The sequence below is a fragment of the Cyanistes caeruleus genome, chromosome 18, assembly GCF_971803275.1.
Source record: "Cyanistes caeruleus chromosome 18, bCyaCae1.hap1.1, whole genome shotgun sequence".
Taxonomy (NCBI): domain Eukaryota; kingdom Metazoa; phylum Chordata; class Aves; order Passeriformes; family Paridae; genus Cyanistes; species Cyanistes caeruleus.
The window spans coordinates 2,168,221-2,189,857 of NC_141718.1; the positions used below are offsets into that span (position 1 = coordinate 2,168,221).

At 41.0% G+C, this 21,637-nt stretch overlaps 1 protein-coding gene across 9 annotated transcripts in view; it reads right to left on the minus strand.

Annotated features, from left to right (window-relative positions):
• Positions 1-21,637, minus strand: part of DNAH10 (dynein axonemal heavy chain 10) — a 50,260-nt gene that overhangs the window by 4,191 nt on the left and 24,432 nt on the right. For all 9 annotated transcript variants that reach the window (XM_086855235.1, XM_086855236.1, XM_086855234.1 and 6 more), the window contains 29 exons: positions 21,502-21,621; positions 20,410-20,555; positions 19,849-20,001; positions 19,313-19,573; positions 18,503-18,675; positions 18,023-18,116; positions 16,809-16,976; positions 16,331-16,519; positions 15,541-15,712; positions 14,457-14,660; positions 13,611-13,691; positions 13,009-13,206; positions 12,255-12,416; positions 11,548-11,722; positions 10,538-10,719; positions 10,198-10,334; positions 9,125-9,342; positions 8,541-8,762; positions 7,871-8,018; positions 6,776-7,055; positions 6,187-6,416; positions 5,453-5,726; positions 4,671-4,775; positions 4,045-4,199; positions 3,139-3,293; positions 2,723-2,906; positions 1,986-2,186; positions 650-859; positions 176-271 (listed from right to left, as the gene is read on the minus strand). In XM_086855235.1, the coding sequence (XP_086711361.1) occupies positions 176-271; positions 650-859; positions 1,986-2,186; positions 2,723-2,906; positions 3,139-3,293; positions 4,045-4,199; positions 4,671-4,775; positions 5,453-5,726; positions 6,187-6,416; positions 6,776-7,055; positions 7,871-8,018; positions 8,541-8,762; positions 9,125-9,342; positions 10,198-10,334; positions 10,538-10,719; positions 11,548-11,722; positions 12,255-12,416; positions 13,009-13,206; positions 13,611-13,691; positions 14,457-14,660; positions 15,541-15,712; positions 16,331-16,519; positions 16,809-16,976; positions 18,023-18,116; positions 18,503-18,675; positions 19,313-19,573; positions 19,849-20,001; positions 20,410-20,555; positions 21,502-21,621 (5,093 nt within the window). The remainder of the gene's footprint in view (positions 1-175; positions 272-649; positions 860-1,985; positions 2,187-2,722; positions 2,907-3,138; positions 3,294-4,044; positions 4,200-4,670; positions 4,776-5,452; positions 5,727-6,186; positions 6,417-6,775; positions 7,056-7,870; positions 8,019-8,540; positions 8,763-9,124; positions 9,343-10,197; positions 10,335-10,537; positions 10,720-11,547; positions 11,723-12,254; positions 12,417-13,008; positions 13,207-13,610; positions 13,692-14,456; positions 14,661-15,540; positions 15,713-16,330; positions 16,520-16,808; positions 16,977-18,022; positions 18,117-18,502; positions 18,676-19,312; positions 19,574-19,848; positions 20,002-20,409; positions 20,556-21,501; positions 21,622-21,637) is intronic.

Consider the following 21,637-nt stretch of genomic DNA (forward strand, 5'->3'; position numbering starts at 1 on the left):
ACCGTTGCTCCCTGCTGTGCACACAGTGGCCCAAATTCCCTGAGACTGAGATTAAGGCCTCGCTTAGGGCTACACTGGAGTTTCAAACCAGAAAAGATTCCCAGCTTTACTTGATGCAGCCCATGCAGAAAGGAAACTTCATTTATCTGAATTGTTGTGGCATTGTAGCACTCACCTCCCCAATAAGATATTTGAGACTGCTCCAAGGGATTTGATCATCCTTTTGTTCAAAAGCTTTTGTCAAGTATGTGTTAAGGATTTCCATACACACCTAATGAATTTGTTGGAACATGCGAGTTAAGAAGATTTATAAATCAAATATATATATTCATAGATTTTATTTAATGTAGTTCTTGTTTGAAAACTAACAATTACTTCTTTCTGAAATAATTAAAAAATTAAGTATAAATCCTCTCAAGAAAAGAAACCCACGAGAGAGGTAATAAAAACATGAAGGATTAGGAATCTAATTTTTAGCATCCCAAATTGACATTATAGGAGATCAGGAGTCTACATGACTCCACAGAAGTAGAAAAAAATATTAAGCAAAATCTAATTGTGAGAAAGGTTAAAGCTGGATAAATTCTGTGTTTTCAAAAGTAATCTGAGCTACTCAAGAATATAAGAGCCATTGTAATTGTTTTCTTACCTGGAAATCAGATTCATTAAAATCATATGGTACATTCCAGCCAACCTTCCCAAACTTCCTTCTCTCCTGAACCACAGCATGGAAAAATGCCAAGACGTAGACTAAGGATTTAAAGGCAGGATGTGGGCACTCCTCTAAGGCTTCCTGGGGAATTTTGAAGTAGGTGGCTCTCATATTCAGTTTCAGACCATTAGGTGGTTCTGTAACAACCTATCAAAATAATTAGGGAAGCCATCAATTATTGGATAACTTGAGGAAAATATATAAATACAAAAATATATAAATATAAAAATATAAAAATAAATAAATATATCACATTAAGTAAGCTATGCAATGCAAGCTTGACATTTAAAGTTGTTTTCCAAATGTCTATCAAATAATGGTTTTTTTTCTTAAGTAAAGACATGAAACAGACTTTTAAGTTTATCAAGGTAAACACCTATGCAAAGAGAACTCAATATTATTTTGGAATTAATATTTCATAATATTAATTAATATTTCTCATACTTGAAGATCTAATTTACTGAAATATCAGTACTTCACACATTTTAATGTGCTCTATATCCTCACAGTAAGATGCTTTGACAATGTGGCTTTACTGCTGATCAAACTGCCAGAGCTGCTTCCTGGCAGCTTTTCCAAAGGGCTCTAAAACCTCAGTTCTCACTGCTCCTGGAAAAACCCAAAGTGCAGATCTGCAGCCTTAAAGATCCACTCCTGCTCCCTTCCCACTGCAGGAGGAGTGGGAGGACAGCCCAGAGCTGCCACTGAGCCACTGCTTTCCAATTTGTGAAATGAAATAATTATGTTTACAGGACAGGGCACCACAACAGCAGAAAAGCAGCCACAGAAAAGAACATTAGGGCAGAAGGCCTGTGCCTTCAAAATAATCAGCTCAGCTTTTAGTGATAAAAGCTACAGCCAGAAGTAGCAGCTGGAAATCATTATCCTATTCCAACATCTGCTCCACTGGCACTGCCAGGCTGACACAGGCCTTGGTTCTGCACTGCAGCATCAGGGCTGACAGGACTATTTCTGTCTCCAGGCACTCCTCACTTGTGGCAGCATTTAAATCTAAAGACCACTTGTCACATTTCCAGGTTAACTCACAAACCTCTGCTTTGAAATGATTGCTGAACAGTTTTCTCCCAAAGGAAACATCCCAGTAAAATAAACAGGATGATGAAAAAAGGATTTGGCTTAAATAAAGACAAAAAGCGAGTTCGTAAGCCTGGGCCAGTGTGCTGCACTCAGGCTCCTCCCACAGGTGGAAGAGCCAGCCTGTTCTGCTGAGTACCAGTGGCAGGACATGCTCTCCTGGCTGGGGTTTCCCCACCTTTAAGGCCTTCTGCAGGATTCCAATTGGGAAGCCTTTAGTTGGGTCAGTTGTCAGCCAGAGGCGAAAGTCTTCGTGAGGCTCTGTAATTTTCTCCAGGGCCTTTTCCAGATGGATGAGCCACTTCACCAAAAGGTGACAGTTCTGCAACATGAGCCACTGTCCATGAACCTCTGCTTCCTCCAGCATCTGCAAAGCAATCTGAGGACAGGGAAGAACCATCTGTAACTCTCCCTTTTCTCTGAGAACAAAGTGCCTCTAATGGGCTCGTGCAGTGGGTTTTCCTGCTGGGAAAGTGGTGGTTTAAATGAGGCTGATAGGAGTTCTCCCACTGGCTGAAATCATGGCAAATTCAATCAGCTGTTAAGCTCTGGACATCCTGCCTTAGTGTCCATAACAAAAAAGGAAAGTCACAGGAAAAGTAGGAGAGCAGCAGGAGAATTTCCATCCTCCTCATGTCCATACACAGCAACAATTTCTCATCACTACTTTTTAACAGCAAAAAATCTGATTCTGAATCTACCCTCACCCAAACCAGAACAGCAGCCAAGTCAGTCAAACAGCCCCTTTCATGTTCAGTAAAGTGTTATTCCAAACTGACAAATCTATATCAGAACCATGAGGTAACTCTTTTTAAAATGGAACAGACCTATGGAAAGGAAATTTGATCGGTCCCAGAGCATGAGGAGCATGGCTTGCTACACACAGCACATCCCCACCCTCCCCATCCAAGTTACCTCTTCTTGGCCTTGTCCCATGGCCAGGAATTTGAGCCTATCTGCTTTAAATTCTGTCCTCTCAGCCAGTTTCATGAGGTCACTGACAGGATCAGAGCCAGGACTCAGGATAAAAACCACAGGTGAAAGTGGGGTGCTTTGCTGCAGGATGGCATCGAAGCTGATCACGGGGGGTTGCACATACCTGGCAGAGGGAGAAGCCAAATGATTTGGCTGATCTGCACAGAGCAGCTGCCGCGTGTGAACAGAGCCTTGTACACGAAAGGCAAAGCTCACCACGGATTGCACATGGAAATCACTCAGACAAACCCCTGCTCTGCTCCTCAGGCAAATTACAGAAGAATTGACAAAGCTGATTACAGCTCCAGCTCTGTGAGTGTGTTGAGGTTGGGATCTGAGAGAGGAGAGTGACTCACGTCTCGCCCATTGTCACTGTCACGTAGTCGGTCACTGCCCGGTACATCCGGTCCACGCGGAAACAGCGCAGCAGGAGAAGCTTCTGGAAGTCTGTGACGTTGTCCTCATAGTGCATTGGCAATGGGATCTGCTCCAGAGCATCTGTGTCATACCACTGGCAAGAAAAGACAGCACACAATGCAAGTGAATCCAGTGGCTCTGTCAGGGAAATTATTAGGAAAGAGAAAATCAATTTCATGAATGAGGGGCCAAGAGACACAACAAAACCAAAGAAAGTCAATCAGCTGCAAGTAAATGTTAAAAGTTCAGGTGAGGTAAAAACCCCAACTTTTTAAGTATAAAGTATTCAAGTCCAGAAACACAGTTGTATTTTTACTTTATGTCAACTAATTCTCTTCAGATACAGAAAATAGCATCAAAAGCAAAATATTAACAGGTTGCTTGCAGGAAGATGTCTTATAAAGCAAGAAGACATGGAATGAAGCTAAAGGAGGAACAAAGGAAATCTGTGTTTGTCAATAGCCTATAGAATTCACTGCCACAAGAATATCAAAGCACAATTTAGCAGCACAAAAACACCACTGAAATGCTGACTGTCAAACAAAATTTCCACTGACTTCAACAGGGTAAATAACTCCTCTAAGGCATTTGACTAACAAATAAAAATTCTACAGTATACCAGGGAAAATTTTTTGGCCTTTTTTTTTTTTAAATAATATAATCCTTAGTTCTTCTGCAAATAAACCAATCACTAACTGAGGTCAAGAAGCAAAGAAAGGCCTTGAGGGAAGAAGCCCACAGTGACATCTCCCCTGTGGGGTGCTGGGACCCTTTGCATCACACTTGAACATTTAATACCAGAAGAAAAACTAGGAGAGAAAACAGCATTGCAAAAAAGCACGCACATTTTTCCATACATCTGGATTTTCTTCCACATCATCTGGAAGAGATTCAAATTTCTCAGGAAATAGTTCAGACAAGCGAATGAGGTCTTCCCAGCCTTGATCTGGAAGCCAAGCAAACGGTTTCTTTCGGGCACTCTTCTCCAGGGAAATATTGCCTAGGCACATTCAGAAACCACAGTCAGTGTCCATGGCAGAAATCCTCCAGGCATGACCACACACACAGTTCCTCTGCAGAGGAACCAAGTGGAAATTTGTTCCTGGAAGCACTGTAAGATTAGACTGGTCTGCTGAAGGAAAGATGGCATTTTACAAGTGCTTGCAAAAGCCAGAGTTTTATCTTTGCAAAAATCGCGTTACACAGAAAATAACTACAACATAGTCAGGAAATAACCACAATATATTCAGAAAATAACTGCAGATTACTTTCCTCATGTAACATCCTAACAATTGGCTGATGTGAAATAGAAACAGCAGGATCCCAAGTTTGTGTAACCCAACACAGTGCAGCTCCCCTTCTTGAGGTGCTGGCTCATAATAAATCATCTCTAGTCAAAGATCTAGTTTCAAAAGATCCTTTAGCTATTGCTACATAGAGTTACATACTTACATACAAATATTCACTTTACCTTTCAAAAAGAACTCAAATTCTTCTTGTGGAACTCGGCCATCAGCTTGCTCTATCTTAACAGTCATATCAAAGGAGAACAGCAACTTGTGCTTCTCGAACAAGCCTACATAAAAGGACATTTTCCAAAATCAGCTGCTAAAGCCTGTGGAACTGGAGCAATCTTTCAATCCACATCCTTCATCTGTTGTGGGGTTGGTGGGATGCTCCACCCCTGGAAATGCTCAAGGCCACTTTGGATGGGGCCCTCAGCAACCTGATCTAGTGAGTGGCATCCTTGCCCATAAGCAGGGGATTGGAACCAGATGATTCCTAAGGTCCTTTCCAGCCCAAACCATTCTGTAATTCTACAATCTGTTTGCCCCATGAAGATAATAATGGTTAATAATGGATAATGGATAATAATAATAATGGTTGGAATTGATAATTCTAAAGGTCTCCTCCAGCCTGAACAATGCTATGATTCTGTGATAAGGAAGATCAAAGTTGGGGCTTTAACAGTCAATACAGGCTTGAACAGTCAATACAGCCCTTATGAGCTCTTTACCATTTTTAACTGTGTTAAAAAAAAACACATTTCTGCAAGAGTTAGATGGGTAATGTGCAATGTTCCCTCTAACAGAAATAGCAGGGAGGGAAGTGTGAGCCAGGAATGGTGCTAAGACCTGAACACCGCTGAATTCCCTGCTTGGTAACTTCCCTCTTTAACATGAATCAGCTGAAGTCAGGGCTTCACCTTTATTTGCACAGCAGAGTCTCAGCCCCTGGTTAAACAGCACTAACCTGTGCAGCCATAGTTGTAGGTGTTCAAAGTCAGTGTATCCATGATGTTTTTTAACCTCTTAGGAAGGATAGGACTGGGCATGGATTTCCGAAGAGAGAATCCAAAAACCTCTAAGAAGGAGACCAGTGAGAACTGGTACATGATGTTGACAAATGCCATTTCAGCCAGCACAGAGAAGAGAATGGCCCCTCTCTTGGCAGCTGGTCTGTAGCCATCTCGGAGAAGGTCGATATCCGCCGCAGTCGTCTCAGCCAGCTTCAGTTTCTCAATCACCTGGGCAGACAGGGATTTTATACACCTGTAATTACTGTGCTGATCCAGAGTGGATCTATTATACCACAGTCATCAGAGCTGCTCAGTGCCTGCCTCTCTGTGTGACTGTAGAGGGAATCTAGGCAGGGAACTCAAAAGAAGTTGTACAAATTATAAAAGTTAGATAAAATTAATCCCACCTTTTATATTTATAAAAAGTAAAGGCAAAGATTTACAAAAAAATCATGGAAATAGGGTGGGAAAGGCCCTCTGGGGATCTTTAGTTCAGCTTCTGCCCAAAGCTTGATTATGACCACCACTAGATCAGGTCCAGTGTGGCTTTGTCCAGCTGTGGCCTGAAAACTCCAAGGATGGATTATTTTGCTTTAGAACTGTAAACAAACATTACTTTGGTCCTGTTAAGGACTTCTCTGAAGACATCCTTTCATAGATACCCTTCCAAATGGCCCAGAGCTGGTACCTCAGTAGCTTTGAATTTTGTCTCTTCCAAGGTTTCCACCAATTCCACATTGTCCAACATGTTTCCTGTGGAAGTTGACAGTCCATGAAGGAGAGTGTCTTCCAGATTTTTCAGCAGGTTTTTGTTTTCACTTGTCTCCTGGATGAGACGTTCTCTCTGTTCTTCCAATTCTCTCCTTTCAAAACCCGTAATGACACTGAGCAGCTGATCCTCTAGGCCCTTGAGTGTAACTACAGGCACAACACATGGACAGAGGACAGAGTTTTGTAAACACAGGACAGTTTTTATACAACTTATTTAATCTTGAGTCTCTCATTAAACTACAGCAATGCAGCAGAGTGACCTGCTTAATGACTGTGTATCTTAATTCTACCAAAGCATCCTCACCTGACCAGTACAGGAAGAGATATTTAGCTCAGTTACAGATAAGAAGAGAGAAGTGAGAAAGACTTTCTGTTAAATCAAATGCTGACTATAAGGGAGAGTATGATTTTTTTAGTTTCTCCAAGGTTTCAGACAATGACCCAGGCCCTAAATTTTCACAACAGCATAATCCCTACTTTGTTATTAACTACACACTTGAGCTTACCTGTATAATTGATAACAATAGCTCTGCCAAACACAGAGGGAGAATACTTTGGGTTTGCTAACTTGGTGTTCAGGTACATTTTAAAGTTACTGTCATAGTCAATCTCTTTGTCCCCCAGGACAATGAATGCTCGCCCCTGTGAAACTTTGACATTCTTCTCTAAGACATTGTCTATCACAGGGTCGATGTATTCATCAACACTGTGCACCAGGAAAGGGGTTCCATACTTTATAGCCTGTTCTAGTTGTTTCAGGAAATCTGGGTCATTAAAGGAAGCCATCTGCAAGAGAACAATGGGAAAACATGAAAGGTGAACTGATATTCATATTGCTGAACTTTATTATTTTGCAGTAGCTGCCAACACTAATGAAGTTTGTTCTTTGTGCTTTTTGTTTTTCCTCTCAGAGATGATATAAACTGCACTTGCACAAAGCAGTAAAGGTGGTTTTTTTTATGATTAGCTGAGAATAATTTCCATTTGGAAATGACCCTTTAAAGCTCCAGCTGTGCCTCTAAGTGTGTTTATTGTCCTGCATGGAAATTCCACCCTAGAGCTAAGATAAATCAAAATCTACACCAGCCTTTTGGTTAGACCCTTTCTGCATGTGCAGACAGACTGAGAGAGCTGGGGTTGTTCATCCTGGAGAAGAGAAGGATCCATTTGGAGAAGAGACTTTATAGCACCTTCCAAAATCTAAAGAGGCTCCAAGAGAACTGGAGAGGGACTTCTGACAAGCACATTTAGCTATAGGACAAGGGGGAATGGCTTCAAACTGAAAGAGGCCAGGGTTAAACCAGATATTAGGAAGGAATCCTTCACTGTGAGGGTGCTGAGGCCCTGGCACAGGTTCCCAGAGCAGCTGTGGCTGCCCCATCCCTGGCAGTGTCCAAGGCCAGGTTGGACAGGGCTTGGAGCACCCTGGGATAGTGGAAGGTGTCCCTGCCCATGAGAGGAGGTGGAACTAGAAGGTCCTTCCCAATCCAAACAATTCAATAATTCTGTGATATATAACTGGTTCCCTATTCAAGGTGACAGATATTTATGCAGCTTTGAAAACAATCAGTAATGAGATAAAGCAATCTTCCATTCTTTACCCTCAGATCATTCTTTTCTTCTTTCTTCTTAATCCAATGCAATGCCTGCTGCTGCGGGTCAATACAGAGCGGGAAGCGGCTGGAATACGTCGTCAGGATGCCATTCTGGACAGACAGCTCATCTGGGGGCAATCCTTGAGAAACCCACCTGGGAACAGAATGCACCCAAAACTCGATGGGAGAGCAGCACATTTCACTTGTCAGCAAAATGATGCAACTCACTGAGTGCACAATTAGATACACAAGGACACATCAGTGTCACAGCTCAGACTGACTCGTTGTAACTGCACTACTCTAAGTACTGACTGTTGCCTGAGGTGAGCAATCCCGTGGTAGTTGATACATGGGCTACCTGGGTTTAATAACAAACCCATTGAAGTCAATGAAAAGATACCTGCTGGGTTATGGAAACATATTTTATAGAGAACTCCTAAAAAACTTCCTAGAAATGCTATTAGATGTGTCTGAGTTCAGTGAATGTCCCTGAAATGTTAAGTACAACAGCTTCTTATAACAAATGACCCCTGTTAATTAGAAGGACATGAAAGATTCTCTCTCTGGGATGGCTGTGCACCTCCACCCACAATGCCAATTCTCTGCTACAGATTCAGCTCCAGACTCCCACTTTATAATGTCACACTCAGTAGTCCCTGGGTATGACTGGACATACCTGCTAACCTCCACCTCATTGGTCAGAAGGCTCTCTAACTTAAATGGACGGCTGACAGGAATTTCTCGTGAGACAATATCTTCTTGCCACACTTGATAGAGCATTTCATGACGGAACTCCCAGCTGAAGGCTCCCACATAGCACAGAAAGGCAGCAGCGAGTAGACAATCTCCAAGCAACTTCACCTTTCGTATTTCTAATTCCTTGAATTCCTCTGTCCACCTGATAGAATTATATGGGAGATTCTGTACCAGGAAGATGAGGTTTATGTCCAGAATTTCCTGCTACTTTAGATACAGGTTGAGACAGACCCCCAAATTTAGAATCAGTTTTCTCTTGCTATTGTGGTGGCCACAGATCAACTGTTGATCTGAACTGATCAACTGAGTTGATCTGAACCTTCTTCCATTTAATCTGTTATTTTCCAAGAGCTAATAGATATAAGCTCAGAACAGATAATAGCTCTTCTCAGAAACAAACACCATAGAAAGCAACATTTTCAAAAATGCCTCCACCTGACAGATTTTATCCCTGACACATGAACCTCTGGTGTCAAAAATAATCCTCTTTGAATCCAGACTTACCTCTCATTCTCAGATTTCAAGCCAGCGATGAGCTTGTCAGCAGCCTCTAATCTTCTTTGCATTATCTCTGCTTCTTCTTGTAACTTTTGGTTTTCTTTTATTGCCAGCTCATATTTTTCCCCCAAAGATTTAAGCTCCTCCTGAATGGCAGCCAGCTCTGATTGTATCCTTTCCAGTTCCCGCTTACTTAATTCGTAGTTCCGTTCTAGCCTGGCCACCTAAAGTACATTTTGAAGGAAACAAAGGAGTGTCAGAAGACAGAAGGATTTTGGAGAGAAGTATTAAGTTCTCAGATTTCTTTTGGTTATATCATATTTTTTGAAGTGTTCTGGTAATAAACACTGTAAACCAAAACAATTGACACTGTCACACTCCTCTCCCCATCCCAAACACACATCATGGACATTGCAGTTCCAAAGCAAAGATATCTCCCAGTTTTGTACCCACAAGGAATATTAAAGCACTGGAGGTCAGCAGGATTCTATGCTGTGACAAAAGGGGAGGTTTGTCTGCTTAATAGCAACAATATTAAGCCTCTAAAAAGAGTCAGACACATCATCTAGTGAATATACTTTCTCTGTAGTCAGTTGTATATAATAACCTTTTCTTGACAAAATTTCCCAGTGTCATCTGTTGGACATTACATTTCCTTTGGTAATACAGCTGAACTTCCAGTCATCCTAGAAAAAGCTAATCAAAAGGTCTGTGGTTAAGGAACATGGATTTAGTGTACTACTGACCTCTGCTCTGTCCAAATGCCATGGGTTTTAAAGTTTGTTTTTAGTAAACAGCTCTCAACTGTGTTTTTCTAAGCATGTTAGATTACAAAATTCCAACTGAACATGTTCCTCCCTCATCCCTCAAGCACTGGCATGGATGGCAGCATCCTGACACAACAAATACAGTGATTTATGACTGACAACCTCCTCACTGCTACTGCAATAGCTCTCCTAAGCACCACTTTTTAGGCACTTCAATAGGGAAAGTGGACAGTCTATGAGATGATCAAGTATTATCTTTTCCATCACAATCATGTTTTGACCTTCTCTGAGTTTGATTCCAACACATTTTACCCTTTCTTCCTTTGGCTTGACTGTTTTAACTACATCACAGTAGGTCACCACTGCTTCAGCAAACTTCAACATTCCCAGTCCTGCTCTGCTGATAACTTCCATTTCAGCCCAGGTAGTATTGAGATTCTTTAAGAGAGCTAAATTGAAAACACAAAAATATTGCAAGTGAGTTGAATAACTGTGCAAAAACCCTCAAAGAAATAGCTTTTCCTACCAGCAGCATCAGCCAATGCCATGACAGACAATAGGAAACATCTGTCACAATATTAAAGAGAATCTGTTGGCTGTTCCCATTAACAAGATCCTATATTCACTGCAAGTACCCAGAACAGGAATTCACCTCTCATAGCTTTCACATTGCTCCATGGAATTTCCCTAAAATCTGTCGTCAACAGAAGTCGCAGGAAATTTGTGTCAGCCATCATTGCTTTGGCATTCTTCCAGTTTTGCTCTTTGTAACCTCTCATTATAAGAATGCAGTCCAGAACAACCTGCACCTGCTTTGGGGGTGTTGCAAAGGACCTGGAAAACAGGTGAAAGAGAAGTGGAAGAGAAAAAAGGAGACAAAGCAGATGATGCCAGACGTGGGTATTTCCTGTTAAAAGAGGCATTGCAATACAGGAGCTTGTACATAAGACAAGCCACAACAGTGGAAAAGATAACCCAAGCCAGACAAAAATTATTAACTACTCAAAAGCTCAGAACCAATTCTTGTATTCAGACAATTTGATCCATGAAAAAGGATTTCAAGCAGTGGAAAGCTTACAACACAGCCTCAATAGTCTTTCCTAGGGCAGTGAAGCAGCTGGAGAAAAATCCAGAGATCTATGAGAGAAAGAACTGAACTAGAGTGGCAGGGAAGGGAGAGCCATTGCTGTTTTGGGGACAACTATTTCAGGGAGAGCCAAAGACTGGATGTACCTTTATATCAATCCTCAAAAAAAAGGATGTATTATCAAAACTCAGGGAGGAGGAAATTCAGCAGGGAAATACATTTTTGTGCTATGCTCAAGTATCCCTGAAAAATAACAGTTATATGTTCCTGCTTACACAGGAAAAAAAGAGGAGGAATGAACAGGTTTGGACAGCCATTGTTCAGGCAAAAACCAGAGCAGGTTCTGGTCCATTAGGCACAGGCCAGAGGATGGTGGGGTAAACAGCAAACAAAGGCCTGGAAGAACAGTCTGAAGGCAAAGTTGTGGGCTAGGAATCAGGGCATTCTGCACCCAGACAACTGATGTCCTGACCTTCACAGGCAGGTGAGAAAGATGAGGCTAAGGCCATCCAGCCAACAAAGATCTCTCATTATATTTCCAAGAGTTTATGCTACTGTACATACAAATGAGTCACCTGAGTTCAGTAACTTCAGCCTTGTCCAGCTTCTCAACTTCCCGTTTGGCAGCTTCCATAATAGGCTTGATTTGGTCCAATGCTGCCTCAGCCTCTGCTTTCTCCACAGCAATAACTGCATTCTGTTCCTGTATCTCTATTGCTTTTTCTTCACCCATTTTTTTCTTCTCCTCAGCTAGTAATTATAAAGGCAGGACCACAAATGGATCATTCAAGTTTGTATAACATACACTAATACACTAATAGAGATTTACTCTTTGCTGAAAATCAGAAATTACTATCAAGTCAGAACCTTTGTGTTGCCAGCTTGCCTCTGGTGACATCACCAGGTTAGGAACAGTCAGTGTTCCACACAACAGCATGCACAATCTCTTTTCCCCCATGTTTCCCTCTGATTTTCCTCTAACACTAAATTTCTGAATCAGAAGTTGCCTTTCTTGCTGCTGCCTTCCCCACGTTATGCCCTGCACCTTGGAAAGGGACAACAAGGGCAGGCAAATGTTGTGTAAAGTACTGTGGGCCAAATGTGGAGCAGGGATGGCAATCTGGGCAAGGCAGGGGACCTGCTCTTCTGGCATGGCATGGGAGCAGCACACAGAACAAGAGGGATACCTCCAGAAGCAGCTGGAGCTCTTCAAGGGTCTCCCAACACATGATGTGAGCCCTGCTTTGCCTGTGGGACACTTCAGGAGTTGTAAACTACCCACCTATTTCTGTGTTTATTTTAATGTCTCGTAACAAAGCCTCACAAGCAGCTGTTTTTTCTGTTAGCACAATCTTTTGCTCGGCAAGTTTCACGTTCAGCTCAGCCAGCTGTACAGCAGCTTCCTTCAGCTTAACTAAGCCCCCATCCAGCCGTTTACATTGTGCTAGGTAGGAAAACAAAGGGAGAAATGTCAGTGTTTAAGCACACAGCAACAGACAATCTCACAAAGAGAAAATATCCTTAGAGGTGCACTGAGAAATTTTCCTTTCCAGCCAAAATGATGTTAATGCCACTTAAGCTGACACAGTGGCCCTGTGCCACAACTTATTTCCCATATTACACTGTTTGTGTTTTATCCTCTTCACATATTTCAGTGCCAGTGAAGTATGAATAAGAATTGCTGCTTGAGGAAGAAAGTCAAACCCTGAGCAGGGCCATGCTGGTATTAGATTTCAGCATGACTCTCCCTCAAGCAGAAGAGTGTCTGGTTTGGAGTTTCTGGCTCATGTTCATTCATAAAAGGATTTGAGGAGAGCCCATTGTTTGATAGAGTGAACAGTCACACGTGGCCAGGATTTTGGGTCAATGTCAAAACACAACCCCACAGCTGTGTGCCAGCACAGCATTTGAGACAGTACTGCTAACACAGTTTTTGCTTATTCTGGGTAATATGTGGGATTCTCACCAGAACTTCTTTTGCTTTTAAAATATTTAAATCACTTATTAAAAAGGAGAAAACATCTGCATCACCTTACCTAAAATGAACTCATTTTTCTCCTCCAGCAATTTTGCATAGGTATTGAGAAAATCAAGGTAATTTTTTGGTGTGACATGATTTCTACGTCTCAGTTTCTCCAGAAATTTCCTGCTGAAATCCTCTACAGATTCATGCACCATGACCATGTGGTCAATCACTGACTGGAAACTCTCTGGTGGGATGCGTGGATTTTTTCCTAAAATTGGGCAGAAGAAATAAAAAAAAAATTCTAAAGATTTGTGGCCCTTTTCAGAGTACACCAATTACCATCTTTCTTATGTACATCTAAGCCAGACACAAAACAAGTCTGTTTTCTGGGGCAAAAAGCAAGACCAGGGCAGAGCCAGAAGGGAACCTCCTGGAAGGCAGCCCCCATTGTCTGCAGAGTTGGGAACGTGAACTTTAGCAATTTGAAAAATGTATTTGATTAAGAAACTACCATCCAGTGACATTTTTTGACTGGGTTTTTGCATGACCCATTTAGACTTAAGGTAACAAGCACAATGGGAAATGGAATTGTGACATGTACTGCAATGTAAACAATATATTACTTAGGCTATGCCAAGGGTTAATGGGTTGAAATACTGACATGTTACATACCCAAAAAGGACTGTGCAACTGCACACAAGGCCTGGGCAGGCCAGGGCAAGAACCAGTCAATACCAGTGTTGTTGACAAGACCTTAAAATAAAAGAACAGTGTTATCTGAAAAATTCCTTTGTAAAACTAACCCCAAATCAGACAGGCAGTCCTCTAATTAACATTATTTACATCAAGAATTTGCAAATTATTCTTGACTCCTTCTTAGTAACAGAATTTACCATAAAGTCCATACTTCCATTTTGACAGTAAATAATGAGCTTTGCCCCTGTGTCCTGCTAATCCCACTGTACCATTCCTTAGGCTCTACAGGACACAGTCAAGAGCTGCAATAAGGTATTTAGTTCAGCATTCCCACCTGTACCCATCCTTCCCAAGTCTCTTCTGTTTCCCAGGACTCCTTTCAGCCACCTGCAGCACCTGTCAGGCTCAGGTGTTTTTTCTCCCTGTGGGTGTCCCTCCCACCACACCCCTTTTTGTCTTTGGATACAAAAATGTTTCTCTTCCCACCATCCTAGTCTCATAATGATTTAACACCACGCTTTCAGCTGTAAGCTACAGAAAAGAGGCTGCAAAGGCTGTGTGTTTCCAGTTCAGTGAGGATATCAATTGATTTCTAGCTGTTCAGCTGGAAAACAAACAGACCTGATAAATGCTAATCAATATTGCTCACTGATATGCGGTAATTAACTGGAAAAAAATCATGCAGTGTAAATCTTTAATCATGAAACCTGCTCTGCTTAGTTTTAGCTGCCAGACATCTCTCAGTGTCCACTGGAGATTTTTCTCTTGCTTGTCAATCTGTATTTCACAGGGAAGGGACTAAGAAGTGTGTACAGTTGATACCTGGGAAATTTCTGCACCATGTTCTCAGGTCCTCCCCAACTGGGGACATTCCCAGGACAATGTGAAGGTTGCTTGCACATTTGCTTACGAAATACTGCCAGATACTCTCTTTAGCTGGGCCTGCGCCAGCTTTAGCAGCTTCTTCTCCAATCTGAGTTAGTATGGAGTCTTTTTCATCATCTGCAAATAGGGCTGGCACCATTCCTGTAACATAAGGACAGAAGAATGCTAGGGAGAACAACCAGTAAGAGGAAGCCATATGGCTGGGGATAGGGAAGATGAGAAACCAGTTTTAAACCTAGTTCTGCAAAAATGATTCTGAGTAGTTTTGAATGAACCTATTCATCTCTCTATGCTTCTCCTCCCCATAGCCCTCATGGAAAATAGGCCATACTTGGCATTTAGAGGAATAATTAATGCATTTTTGTTTGGGCTTCGACAGCGTATACAAAATGTCACAGGACTCTGCAAAGAAAATCTTCATTGGTGTCTGTGAAACATCAGTTCACATTTCTGCTCTCTCAACCTTGTGGCAAATACTGCATAAGTAACTCAATGACAGACCAGGGACAGAGAAAACCAGAACAAGAAAAGGGATACAATTAACTCATCTGTTCTCATATCACACCGGGTAGGAACTTGTATAGAGAGGGTGGTCACACAGTGCCAGCTGCTGCTCATTTCCAGCTGCTTCCTTCACTATAAGATACCAAACTACATTTCAGGACAGATATATACATAAATACACATATGAACAGTTGCTGCAGTTCAGGTGAAAGCTATTCAAAAGCAAATTGGACAAGTGGGCTTGTGGCCAAATGCAGCTGAAGTTTCCCCCTCAATCTTGGAAGAAATCTGAGACTCCTGCAGCATCACCACCAGCATGAATGAACCCTGTAACCTCTCCAGACATATAAATGACTGTAAGAAGATTCCAGAAAGCCATTATTAAGGCCAATACCATTTCAGATAGTACTGAAAGGTGTAGCTAAGTAAAGCAGCAGAGGACACAGGGTGCAGCAATAGCTCTATCAAGGGTACAGTTGAGATTATGAGTCACAAGCAGAGAGGCTGCCAGCGGCACCTGAAGTCAACATGTTGTTGATGAGTTCCAGGAAACTCTCTTCTGCCACATGGCCATCTGTAAACAGGAAGACCACTGTCTTGTCATCAATACCCAGCCTCTGGTACAAATTTTTCAAATCATCTCGGAAATTATTTTCTCCGTATCCTCGACTCAAGATGATCTCAAATACCTAAGGATGAAAACACACACTGAGAAGACACAGATGGACCCAAGACATGATGGTAACTCTGAATTTCAGTTACACTGAATCAAGGGAGTTGGTTTGGCCCCAGTCATCAGCAAATGTTTAAGTATCAATAAAATTGTGCATTTGTACAACCCTGCAGGACTGCATTTTCAAAATTGCTTTGCTCATCCTCCTTTTTTGTTCTTTCCTCCCAAGCCTTTTTAACTAGAGTGCCTCTGAGAGCAACATTTCCCCTCTGAAATAATACAGTATCAATCACAACAAGGCTCCTCAAGCAGCACTGGAGTGCTACTGTAACACATGTAAGTATCAGCAGCAGTAGTTAGGGACAATTAGCTGTTCATCACCAAACCCATCCTGGTTTTCCTTCACCAGAGCCAAAACCCAGATTCAGGCACTAACATCTTCCTGCCCAGATCACACACAGTCATCATCTTGGACCTCCTGGCAGTCTCCTCACCCAGGGCTTCTTTCCACAGGGAAGAGCTGCCAGCCTGATCTTGTCTTGACTGACTGAACTCACCCCCATCCCCAGTTTAATCCCAATCACAATTTTACTTTCCTTGTCTTTTCTCACAGCCAAGACACAGGGTCACTAACCTCACATCCAGCTGTATGAGCAGCCAGTCTCGTCAGGGACTGCTTTCCTGAGCCTCCCACTCCGATGAGCAGGGCGTGCCCGCGGTCCATCCGGATGATGCGATGGACACGGATTAAATGCTCCAGAGCATCATCAAAAAGAACCAGATTCATTTTAATATGATACTCGTTGTAGTCATCCAAAATCTCCTTCAGAGAAAGGTGAACAGAATGTTACTAGGAGACCAATGAAACAATTACTAACAGTAAGAAAAATAGCCCGTTCAGCAGCATTATTCATTTCCCATTCCTCAGGGAAAATGAACTATTGGAAAACACTGCTGACTCTCTAGCTGATCCTCAGGTTCCATCACTGCAAACCCCAAATGGGCATCAAAGCACATAAAGTTCTGTGTGCACACAGAAGAGAACAGATTTCCTGCAGTTTGAGGCTGGCCCCTGCCCATTCCTCAGGCAGTTCCCAGATGATGCACTCTACCTTAAAGAGAGCTTTTGCTAAATCATAGTCTTGGATATCTTCATAAATACGAGGTTCTGCCTCATTCAGTGCTGTTCTGAAATCTCCAAAAAGAACCGGATCCCTCATGACATGCTCCAAGTCATCCGGGAAATGCTCTTCAACCAAGGTTTTTATATGGCCTTGGACCTTGAAGGATATGAAATGAGTCAGGCAACACAACAAAGCATTTGATTGTGAGTCCAGTAATACTTAGAAAGGTGATAATGCAGATTCTTGATCAAATATTGATTTATTTCCAGGTGATGCTTATGTCACTAGAAGATTCAAAGATAACAGCCCCCTTCTGTGTTCTGTGTATGTTCTAATAGGCAGTTCAAGAATGGTTCAAGCCAATTGACTGTAGAACATCAACACAAAGAAGGAGAAGCCTGTTAAATAAAACACTTTCTCATATATTGGTGTAAACAGTATATTAATCAGCTTCCCTTTTCAGCATTCATAGATGTCTCACCAGAAAGATTTCTCACCAAGCTTCTAAGTCTGCATTAACCTTCTGCATTGTGAAAATTGAGCTGGAGATGTATGCTAGAGAAGGAAGTTTTAACTAGAAAAATCTGAAACCTTCTTGGCCAACCTCTTTTCATCTAAGCAACTTCCAAAGCAAAGCAAGTTGCTTCTGGGTTGAGTAGACTTCACCTCTATTTCTCTCCTAAATCTCAGGGTTTAAAATTTGCATTGTTCTCTTTTACGTTCTAAGATACAATTTCAATCATTTTCCAATTAACATAACAGACAGAACTGAATCCACTGTATAAGAACTTGGCTTTTATCCTTTTTACTACTTGATTGTACAGTCACATTCTGGTACAATCCTTCCTGAAGGAAAATACTGACTTGAAGTGATTTCCTGAGTTTTCTCCTGTATTTCTCTCACACTTTGTCACCCATACTTCTGCCAATCAATTTTCCTGGACAGGAAAACCAAGCAATACTTTCCATTCCTTTAGTAGCTCTGCTTTCTTAGTCTGCCATTGTCACATTGTTTTAGGAAAAGGTCTTCCATGGGTCATGTTTTAGATTAATGAACTAATTTATGTTTTAAATTAATTTGCTTAGACAAATCTGCAGTTGGACAGCAAGACCTGAGTCCTACACTTGGTAGTGTTGCTGTTACAAATTAATTGCCATAATAATAGTCAGTGACTACTAAAAAACTGAAAGAAATTGCTCACCAATTTTTTGTCTGTTTCATTAATCAGCCTGTCATGGAAAACCCTCAGGCACTCATTTCTCCAAACTCTCACCATCTGGGTCACTGTGTGAAACCTGAAATAACATCAGAATATCAGACTGCACCAAATGAGCTGACATGATTCTTAAGGCCATATGGTTATATGGCCAATAACAAGGACCAAATTCTGGACTGACCTTTTTACTCTTTATGATTTGGTTCTTTTCATAATAAATAATTTGCTTGCATTTTTACCTCTGGTATCCTATTTAAGAGAGACTAATGCATCAGTGTTTGCATCAAGAGTAAGATCACAATTTAGGATGTTCTATTTCTCATCATGGTTTAATGAAAAGTGACCAAATATGACTGATTTCCTGAACCAAATTACCTCAATTTCACTCAAATTCACCAAAAAAAAAAAAAAAAAAAAAAAAAAAAAATAGGTGTTGGACCACTAATGACAATTTTCTATTCTTACCTTTCTGGATCTGTAAGAACAAGCCCATTATAGACCCTGGAAAGATCCCGCAGGTTAAAAATGTAGTGGAATTTGGAAGGAGTAGGGGGCAGGTCAGTAACAATCATTTTATAAAGTTCCAAAGTACACAGAGTAATCTTGTCAGAGATTGCTGATATGGACTCATTGAAGGCCTGCAAACATGAGAAAGAAGAGGTGTTTTCATGAGACTGCCCAGACAGAACTCAATGCTATTAAACATAATCTGCTTTCCAGCTTTTAAACCTCTTTGGTTCAAAAATTCTCTGTAGTAATGAACATTCTGCAGTTAAATGTTTAGGGCTCCATCTTCACTCTAGAACTTTCTGAGTGCTCAAGATAACATCAAACTCAGTGACTGGAATTCCTACAAGATTTCTATAGCAGAAAAATTAAACTGCTCTTTTCTTACCTAATGTTGCAGGTACCTTGCCAGTCATGCAGTCTATTGCATTATATTACATTTTTCACACTCATTCAGGAAAGAGTTTTCTGATCTTTGTGTATTTGCTTAAAGGAACTGTAATCAAATCATTCATACATTTCAACTCATGAGGAGCCCCAGGTTTATTAATTATCTGCTGGTTTGAATGTTTACATACTACACAAGAACTTATCTAAACAATGTAAAACCCATTGAGATAGAGAAGAGAAAAAGAAAGGTTTGTGGGAAGTTCTAGGTATTAAAAAAAAATGGTAACAAAGATCTCAGGTCTTGCAACAACATAGAAATAAACATCTATTTAAAAATAATACATGTGTTGAGCAATCCTTTAAAAATAGTGAAATTACCGAAGTGTGGCCTTTCAGGATGGAGAAGTAGATCAAATTCAATGACTGTTCAGAAGGAAAAGGGATGTTAAAAACACTGAAGAGTGACATGAATCGAGGGTCAACTTCATTCCGACCTCCTCCAGCTTTGCCCATGGCAGCAACAAAACCCAGGTCTCGAAGAAATTTAATGTTCATCTCTTTACCACGATCGTACATGAAACCTTTCTCTAGCAGCAGCTTCAGCAGGGCGATGGGTTGCTGTGTGCCATACTCATCAACCTGCAGGATACATCAAAGCACAGTAATCAGCTCACCAATTACTGCTCTACATGTGGGAATGCTGGGTTCCACGCCCAGGAGAACATTACAGGGACTAAGGGATGCTTTGGAAAGCTCTGGTACTGATTGTGAACATTCTATCCCAATGTCTCCTATGGGAAAAGTGCCTCTTCTCTGAGATGAACTAGATGCACACTGGATTTGTGCATGCAGGGACCATATCAGTGCCACCCAAAATGTTTCTATACTACCTTCCAAAGCTATTGCCAGCTTACCCTTGGCATATTCATATCATCCATGAACACAAGGAGACGTTTTCCCATGGGAGGGCCAAAAGTGTCTTTTGTTCGCTTTTCCACGTTTGTCTCCAGGTTTCTCTGAATGTCCATGGATGTTGTACGAGAAGAGAAGTTAATAACCAGCAACAGCTGCAAACAGGAGGAGATGATAAGAATGGATTCTAACCTGTTTTTTGCTGGGCTTTTTTTTACTAGAGCATTCAAAAATATTTTTTATATTGACTATCAAACATACAGGAAATGCTGCTCAGGTCCATTATTCACTTGCATTACAGATGACAAAGAAAAGGAAGCCCATCCTTAGCACTTTGATAATATATTTTTATGTAATTGAGTTTGTACAAGGTAAAGAGGACAAAATATCTTTGATCTTGAAGGATTTTCAAATCAGTCACACACTTTGGGTCTGGAGTTTGCAGTCACGTTACCCAAGTCAATATTGCAACCCAGAGATTCAGGCTTCACAATGCAAACTTAACACAAGGGCAAAGAGTGAAAATCCAGCTTTACAAACAGGGCAAAATGCCTTACACATACATTAACATCTTTGTCCAGACTTTTTAGGAAGTTCTGTGTAGTTGCTGTCTTAGATGTACCCGATTCACCCACAAGAACAACTGGGCGTTTCACTTTTACCATCTGTTCCAGTAACCAAGCAGTGCGTGTGGTATCCACTGTGGGCACTGAAAAAGAGCAGCAACACAATCACTGGCTAAATGAAAATGCACTGCAGCTGGGGGATTTAGTTATAGAACAGTGCTGGAACACACTCTTAAGGTATTAACATGCAGTTGCACAAAGGCATAATCTGAATTATCAATTCACTAACAATGCTGAAAGGAAATTTTAATTGCTTTACCATCTCTTTTCAGTATTTGTCATTGGGATCTTTTCTTCTAAATATGTATACTAGAAATGAAGTTATCTTTCATATAGGAGGGTCACAGTTTGGTTAAGCTCCCTTTAATCCCTGTTTCAAGGATATAATCAGGATTTATTTGGATCATAAGTATTTTCCCAGAACTCTACAGAGATGAATTCTTTTTCTGTGTGAATCACCTGTATTTGGAGCAATGTCAGAGATCATAAATTTCTCTCTCATGTTAGTGAAGTTAACCTGTGCTTACAGTATCACTGTAAATTAACCGGCCTAAATTTGTCTTTAGCTATGAAAAGCACCATTAGACAATGCTTGAAATAACAGCCAATAACAACCCTAAGAATGTAATTTTTATCTACTGAATACTTGAACTATGAGCTGATGTTTTCCTAGAATTTCTGGCAGAGAAAACTGTGAATTTTCTGCTATTCCAGCTTTTAAAAGGTACTATTAGATCCTAAATAAGGCGTATTAACTGAAACGTGCTTTGATCCTTTCCTCACTTTATTATTATACAATGCGATAAAAATCAACTTTGTGACTGCTAAACTACTACAAAAAGAACTTTAAAGAAACTGATTTGTGCCATCACAAGAAGCTGAACCTGAGTAGATGACCTTCAGTACAAAAAGAGGATGTTTCATGCTAAGCACCGTGCACTCAGGGGTGGCACATGATGAATTAAAAGCACATCATCACTGTGCTTATTATCTTATCACTTTATCTTTATAATTTTCTCTTATACTCACCTAGAATATCAAGAAATTTCATTTCAGGGTCATGAGTATATTCAGGAACAAGTTGCATCCAAGGTACCCACTTTTTTTGAGATCCATCAAAGTGGAAGTCATACAAAGTTGGCAGCTGACCTGCAAACCATTAAGC